Source organism: Triticum dicoccoides, chromosome 3A (genome assembly GCF_002162155.2).
Source record: "Triticum dicoccoides isolate Atlit2015 ecotype Zavitan chromosome 3A, WEW_v2.0, whole genome shotgun sequence".
Classification (NCBI taxonomy): domain Eukaryota; kingdom Viridiplantae; phylum Streptophyta; class Magnoliopsida; order Poales; family Poaceae; genus Triticum; species Triticum dicoccoides.
In genome coordinates, this window is record NC_041384.1 from 1,337,389 (window position 1) to 1,345,625 (window position 8,237).

At 47.8% G+C, this 8,237-nt stretch overlaps 1 protein-coding gene across 1 annotated transcript; it reads right to left on the reverse strand.

Moving 5' to 3' along the window:
* Window positions 1-3,392: 3,392 nt before the first annotated feature.
* On the reverse strand, window positions 3,393-7,067 carry LOC119270824 (isoflavone reductase-like). The gene is made up of 4 exons (XM_037552883.1): window positions 6,999-7,067; window positions 4,103-4,351; window positions 3,761-3,992; window positions 3,393-3,664 (listed from the first exon to the last, which is right to left on the reverse strand). Exons 1-4 carry the CDS (start codon window positions 7,065-7,067, stop codon window positions 3,498-3,500), a joined length of 717 nt encoding a protein of 238 aa, XP_037408780.1. The 3' UTR covers window positions 3,393-3,497.
* Between the last annotated feature and the right edge of the window lie 1,170 nt (window positions 7,068-8,237).

Here is an 8,237-nt window from a genome sequence, read left to right on the forward strand (position 1 = left end):
CCTTTCCTATGATATCAGTACAATGGAACTGTTGTTGTGACATCTCTCACAGATTTTGCTGGTGATATGCCTAGGACAGGATAATGGATTTTTTAGATAGAGAAAGGAGAGCACATACATAATATGTTTTTCTAGAGAATGATGCAGATAATATGTAAGGAAACACTAACAATTAACATGGCATAGGGCCGAGCTGAAAGTTTACAAAACCTAATGCATGAGAATATGGGATACTACATGAATAGTAGGGCCAAGCTGCATAGCTACAAGTTTCACTAAAGATACAGTCTGGATGATATCTCTACTCCAAGAGCATCTACTGAAAGAAAGAGGCTATAAAACTTACCTCCAGCAGGCGAGCGAGCTGCAACCCCAAGAGCCTCTAGCACCCTGATCGCAGTGAACCAGCTGTTTGGCCGTGCTAGCATGTACCAGCCTCCCAGTCACCACCCCGTGTGGTACCTCTACTGTACTGAGAAGCACACAACGACATACCTGTCACACTCAAATCGAGCACACGGATTAACTGAAATTATTGATGCACATCTCGTCAAACAACTCGACAGTATGAGGCTTACAGGAATGCCGTGTGTTGGGTGAGCAAGAAAGGATGTGGCATCCTCATACAGTGGGTCATCCGGCAAAATATCTATTGTGAAATTTAAGCAGAAAATCAATATGTAGTTGTGTTATTTCTAGTTCAGCAAAACCAATGGTATATGATGCTTCCCTTATTGCCAGTATCATCACATTGCGAAAGGGGCAAATTACTCACTGATAAACACTGTGTACCGGACAACAATGGCATTCAGAAAAATCCTTTGCCTTCACGTGTGTGCAGTACAGGACATATGTGCGATTTGTCCCCATCATGCTCCAAGGATCAATGTGATTTTCAGACTAAAAGGACATGCAACTTCTTTGTTCTTCCAGGAACTGAATATAGGTAAGACACGGTGATTTCCTCTAATGAAAATCGGAGAGGGAGCTCTCTTTATAAAAAAAGGAACTGAATATATGTCAATTCTAGAACCTAAATTTGCCGCAGGTGATTATTTTGCTCCCCATGAAAACCATTGTGAAATTGTACTCACTAACACTTCTCCTATTTGGATAGAGTGCTCCATCTCTTGGAATTCATCCAAACTTGTATGTACGCAATTAGCTAAGCTCATACAATGCATGCTTACCTGCCGTCCAGTGGCTGTTGCTGGAGTACTCTGGAGGCCTGCGAGCATGGAGGAGAACCAGAAGTGTTATCTACAGCGCCAAAGCAACTACAGCAAAGCAAACACGCATCGCCTCCTCGCGACCCAAGCACCACAACGACGACAGAGAGAAGAACGTCCGCGCTTACCTGGCGAAGATGGACGGTGACCCCTGCGCCGGCGCGTCAACCTCGGCCTAGTACAGGCTGGCGACGCGGATCTGCATCCCCGCACCTATGGACGGGTCGGAGCTCTCCCGCTGCATCGCCGGTGAGGCTTGTGTACAGGGAACCGCCGGTGAGGCTTGTGTGAAGGGCGCCGCCGGCCTCAGCTCCCGTCTTGGATCGATCCCCTCCTCCTTCCCTCGTGCGCCACACCAGGAGAGGAGCGCCGCGCCCCAGCTCCTCGTCATCGAGTCGCCTCCTGCCCCGAGCCGAGAGCTCGCACCGCGCCCCACCGAAGGCCGACCTAGACACGGTGCGTCCCAACCGATCCTTCGGCCGCAGACTCCGCGAGGAAGGCGGCGGCGGCGGCGGTACGCCCGCTCGTGCGTGGGGAAGAGGAAGGGGATCTGCCCTGATGTGTTTGTTTAAAGGACGGCGGGTTGAATATACTAAAGTTCATGGATGTTTTTGCAAAAATGAAACGTTATCTCAGTTAGCCAGTTAAAAAAGGACTGCGGGTTGATTCTTCAAAACGTAAGGGGCTTTTATGCAAAAGTGTCGACGACGTACGACCAGAAGCACTAATTGCTTTATTAGTAGGGAAAGATATACAGATCTAATTCGGTGAATGTTCCGTATACCACGAAATAGGCTTTCGCCCCGCTATATAGATATAGCAAGCACCCTATACAACAAAGAGTCCAATGATGGGGCAAACAGCACAAGCACACCCAAAAGAAACAAAAAAGAAAGAAAAGAGAAAAAATGTTGACAACATCGGATCGACGAAAACGATGATGACCCGCAACCGCTGCGCCCACCGGAGATTTACCACCTCACACCTAGCATCTCGAACCTCCGCATACCAAGCAACACCTTCAGAAAGGAACACGACAACGACGACGCTGCTGCCCGGAAAAGTCCTAACGTTTCCCCCGGTACATGGAGGGGCGTGGGGAAGGGGAATACCCGACGCCCTTCAGGAAGGAACGGTGGCGCCCACGGGCGTCACCGCGTCGGTGCCGACAAGCCGGCATGGATTTCTCCCCTCCACCAATCACCCACATCCTCGAATGGTCCGATGCGCTCCACCACTCATGTCGCCCACCAACATGCGCCACCACGGTCTTGCCATCATCACCGCCGCCTCACCATGGTCAACGAAGCGAGACCGACGAGGTCGAAAGGGAGCAGACGGGAACGAGGAGCGGCAGCGACAACAGCCACGCGGGAGGAGACAACCTCCACCGCCATCGGCGGTCACCGACCGGACGCGGCGAGAGGAGCATACCGGGCCCTCGAGGCCCGGCCGAGCCCAAAAGGGGCTCGTGAAGCGCCCGTCGCCGCGCAGCAGTAGGCGCACCGCCGTCTCCACAACCCCCTGCACAAGCCACACCACCTCAGCCCCCACCGGGGCCGCCGCAGACGGATCGCGCCAGGCCCGCCCAGACCCAGATGGGGCCCAAAAGGGGGCCAGATCTGGGCCGGGAGGGCGTCGCCACCATCCACCGCGCCAGCCCGCCGCCAAGTGGCCGCGTCGCCGCCCCCTGGCCACCCGGAGCCACGTCGCCAGAGCAGCCGCCGCCGCCGGAACCTCTGAAGACCGAGGAGCACCGCCACAGGTCACCCCCGCCCGAGCCAGGGCACCGCGCGCGTGGAAGGACGAGGCCGCCGCCGCCGCCGACACCACGCGGGAAAGGCCCGGTGGCGCAGGCCGGCGGCGGCGGGAGGAGGGTTAGGGGAGGGTGGACGCTGGGGGCGGCGAGAGGAGCCCCCCAGTCGCCTCGCTCGGGGAGGCGACGCGGGAGGCGGGGGACGAGACGGAGGGGAGGGAGGAGCGGGGGGAGGAGACCCCGGATCTGGCCTGCGCGCTAGCGAGGCCCGCCGGAACCGGCCGGGATCGGCGGGGGAGGTGGCGGCGGCGACGAGGGTTACGGGGTCGAGAGGGATACCGTACACGGCCACAAATCATGTTTTTTTAGCAAGGCACGCAGAGGTTCCTCTTTTCTTTCTGGTGAATTTGCACACAAGACCACACACATGCATCATTGGATTTGGAGAGGCCACTGCTGCATCATCTTTATTGTGGACGTCAGCTCTTGTCATTCCATCCAGCCAAGAACTGTCAGAGGAGGCGGTCCAGGTACTCGTCGACGGTGGTGTACTTCACGTCAGGGTACAGCTCGGTGGCCTCGACACCAAAGGACGCCTCGATGTCGAAGTTGGCTTGGTCGCCCCTCACGAAGACGGAGAGCGAGTGGGACAGCATCATGTTGAGATGGTATGCCGCCTCTGCGTGGTCACACATGTCAACAAATTAAGAGTGGTCAGAGATGCAACAGTTGTAGCTACGTACATTCTCAAGGCACAATGATGGATGTACCCTACCCTTGATCAACTTGAGGAGATCCGCCTCTGGGATTTGATTTGCATCCATCGTTTGATCAACAAAGAAGACAAAATGATAATCTATCTCACTGACCCTGATGACATTGCCGGCCTCCTTGATGGCCATGACAATCCTCGTCTGCTCGTCGAGCTGAGGGGTCCCCACGGCCGAGATCACAACATCTGCACCCTTGATGGCATTTACGAGGCTCCCGTGGTCAAATAAACCTCCCTGCTCACCAGACAGAAAAAAATAATATCAGAATCCACACAGAAAACTGTGAAAAACTAAAGAGTAGATGAAAGAAAGGCAGACAACACCAAATGATATTAATCTTATACCTTGATGAGAGCGACACCGGAATCAATGAAGCTCTTGAGGAGCTGCGCCTTGGCCAGATCAGCCGGTGCAGCATCCCTGATGAGGACAGAGGTCGGGTGGCCGCGGCGGACACTCGCAGCAACGATATGCTTGCCGATGTGACCTGTGCCACCAATTACCAGGACCCTGCTCCTCTCCTCCTCCTTGTCCAGCAACGTAGTTCCTCCCGATTCAAATACCAAATGCTCTGCTCTGCTCGCTTGGGTGTGCTACAAGGCCTTGGCTGCAATTTCAAGTGGTAGCTCTCTGAGGATCAAACAAACAGGATGCACGAGCAGCTAGGAGATGAACTGCTGCACATATATTGTACACACACCTAAGAACTAGAGGAGCTGCCTTGCTACTCTGCTTGTATTGAAGCCTGCCTAAGTGCTTGTTTTTACTCTGATGGGTGCAGTCCCTTTTATAGGACTGTTGGCAAGGCAAGGCAAGGTTCAATGTATGTATCTAGGCAAGCAAAAACCAAAATGGCTCCTCAGCACTGATGCAAGGCAAAGTTGGAATAATGGATCAGATAATCACAGCTAGCCTCGGTACAAATTTAAATTTGAATATGCAACCACGCACCCAGCTCCTAGGTGACTGCACTGATTGATGAAAACAGTTACCTTTAAATAATAGCAACTTGATAGATTAGATACCTAATTAATCATCCAGAAGTTCAAAGTTCAACGGAAGTTATGCGTTGCCCAGATCCATTGTTTTGCAGCTCAAAGTTCATACATACATGTGATCCGCTTGTAACTTTTGGATGCAGGAACTATATATTAATTTTTGCTGCTAATACATGCCAGCCTTTTGGATGGATCATGCATGGATCCATCCAAAAGAAGAAGCTTAGCATGTCATCACGATAGGTCTCACAATGTAACAAGGAACATTTTTGTATTTTGGACAGAGGAAATCAAATCAGTGCTCTAACTAAACTTGTGTTTTTTCACACAGGACGAAAATCTGATCTTTTTGCATGAACATTAACAAGCACATGGAAGACTAGCATTAATTAACAAGTTTAAATTATTTCACTGCTGACGTACCGCTGGAGTATATTTCCCATATTTTGGACCACAGATAAAAAGAGTTATATTACACTTACTTAATTTATTAAAAATCCACTAGATTTTGCCTTCTTCTTTTTTGTGAAATACTTTATCAAAAGATTTACAGCAGAAAAATATTCTACCATTTTCAACAGTATATCCCAAAAAGAAAATTTGGTTCCCAAGGCTAATCAGATAGCTAAGCTCGGTATGAGGAGTAATCGATGTTGCTGCTAGTATTGCTAAACCTGACATCGGCCCCATCTCTCAAGAGGAGTTCGGAATAAAATTTGTGTTTTTTCCTACTGAAAACCCATGTTCAAGAATTCGCCCCATATATGCAAGGTGGAGTTATTACCGGCTACTCGGTGACCATACGAGTAGGATTAATCGACAAGTTAACTGGTTAACAATTTCTACTTCTGCTGCTTTGATTGTTAAGGTAACGGTGGTGCTTCTCTAAGCATTCTCCACCTTGTATATATTTACTGATAGACACATCAAGATAAATAACTCCACCTTGCATATATGTACGTAACATACCTCCTCCACCAATCAAAGACCAACGTCTGATACCGACGAGAAGGCTACCAGCTGCATTCAGAAAAACACAGCCACTCGGCAATTCAGAAATCAAAATGGACTGACAGACACATCCAGAGAAATAACTCCACTGTGTATGTATGTACGTAACATGCCTCCTGTTTCAGAAATGCAAGTTGCAGCAGCTCCTCATAGCTCCAAGCATATTGTGCCTATGCAGAAACTTTGAGAAGAAGAAGAAGAAGAGGAAGAAACAGGGCAATGGAGAGAGAGCAAGTGAAAAGATGTTTACAAGAGTTTATTCGTTCACAACTGTCCCGCGACCTAACCAGCGCAAGTGTACTCTACAAAAAGGGCAAGACGAATGGACATGCAGAGTGTTGATCTGTAGGAATCTTTCCACGTTATTTTCGCTGCATCAAGACATTGACTTGTTGCATTAAATTCACAGGTTCCTAAGCAAATCTTTACTTCCAGATTTAGTAATTTAGAGATGTAACATCGATAGGAGCAGATACTAGAATGGAAAACTGTTAAGTCAGAGCTTCCTGTGTGCCGTGATCAAGACTCAAGAGGTGGTCCAAAGGTTGATTTTGTGGGACAGCATGTGCTTTCCTAGCTAATCTCTATGCTGCTTTCAAGTAGATGGCATCCAGCTAATGGCTCTCTTGAGATTATATTACGCCGGCTTGGTGTTGACTATGGCTGCCCTTGCACGCCTCCTGGAACGGGCATATTTGGATTATGTGAATACATGTGATTTTTGTGAATCCAAAACTGAAACTAAGTAAAGCAATTACACACATTAAAGTACACATAAAAAAAAGATACCACGATGCTCTCTGCCAAACTAGACAGAGAGTGATTTCACCTTGGATGTTTAGCACAGAAGCATCTAATGTAATACACTATAACACCAGACCATGCATATAACCTAAACATACAGGGTGAAATCACTCTTAGTGCCATGGTTGCTCGTCGGAGATTTCAACTTGATTGTGGATGCGCAAGATAAGAGCAATGACCGCCTCAAGGAGCAGTTCTCGGCGGACGAAATATGGGGAGTGATCAAGGTCAAGCCACAGGACAAGGAGCCGTTTACTGGCAGTTTTTACACATCTTGTTGGCAGATTATCAAGGTCAATCTCATGCGGGTGGTGGATAGGTTCTCTCATGGAGATCTTCGTGGTCTGGGCGCAATCAATGAAACACTCATTCCGCTCTTGCCGAAAAGGGACGGGGCACTAGAACTGAAGGACTTCAGGCCGGTTACCTTGAGCATGGGGCCGTCAAGATCATTTCCAAAGCCATGGCATGGAGGGTGGCCCCAGATCTTCATCATCTCGTGGGGATGCATCAAACCGTCTTTGCTCGTGGGCGTGTGTTGCACAACAATTTCATCTTGGTGCAAGGACCTGCAAGGCACCTTCACGCCACTGGGGAGCCAACGTGCTAGGATACGTGATACAAGATCAATATTATTGGGTCGCGCTAACTGCCACACGTGTGATGCGAAGGGAGACGCACCACACGTCTCTAATGTAAACATATTGCCATCTCATCGCATGCATGCATGTAGGAATTTTTTTGGATTTTCAGTTTTTAAAATATTTTATCTCTTAAACGAAAAATCCGATTGAAAATCCGTTTTCACCATTAAATCCCTCGCGATGAGATCTTCGAAACTAGATCCCATATTGATATGTTTTGATGAAATTTTTTTGGATTAAAAGTTGCCATGTCTATTGCATATGAATTGTCATGATGTTTACACTGAAGTTGCCATGATATGTTTCAGCTATTTTCTTCTACATTTAAAAGTAAATTTTGACATTTATAAAACGGGGAATTAAGAAACTAGACTTGCCATGAACCATAAACTAAAATTGCCATGATACATGCACGTAAAATTGCCATGGTTCATATAAAAAACAGTTTTCATGGTCAAAGTACTGGAGTTGTCATCATCAAAATACTAAAATTGCCATGATCTACAAACTAAAATTGCCACATGGCAACTTTAGTTTAAGCCATATGGCAACTGCAGTGTAAACATCGTGGCAACTTCTGGCAAAAAAAAATCGTCGAAACATATCAACATGGGGTCTAGTTTTGAAGATCTCGTCGAGACGGATTTAATGGTGAAAACGGATTTTTAGTTCGCTTTTTTATTTAGGAGATACAATATTTTTAAGCCGAAAACCAAAAAAAAATATGCTGATGTCATCTATTCATACGTGGCAAAATGAGTGGTGCTGGAGGCGTGTGGGCGATGTGCAAACGCCCACACATGTGGGCGTTAACATTTTCCATATTATTTCTAAATTAATATGGAAACCAATGACGTGCATGGATCATCTTCCCCGCACAGACGGTCGAAATGGACTACCCATTTGGCCAAATTAGAGTTCAGATGCATCTTACACTGTTTGTTTGATTTGATGGCAAGGATTATTTGTTTATTTCAAAATTTTGTTATATAATTTTTTTAACTTATCCTTATCTCTGACCT

What these genes read in the sequence shown, in the direction of transcription:
- LOC119270824 (XM_037552883.1), bottom strand. Translation starts at nt 7,067, where the DNA reads ATGATGAAGATCTGGGGCCACCCTCCATGCCATGGCTTTGGAAATGAT. An exon ending in CCGGTGTCGCTCTCATCAAG is followed by an intron (nt 3,993 to 4,102) that starts GTATAAGATTAA and finishes TCTGGTGAGCAG; the next exon opens with GGAGGTTTATTTGACCACGG. An exon ending in TCTCCTCAAGTTGATCAAGG is followed by an intron (nt 3,665 to 3,760) that starts GTAGGGTACATC and finishes GTGACCACGCAG; the next exon opens with AGGCGGCATACCATCTCAAC.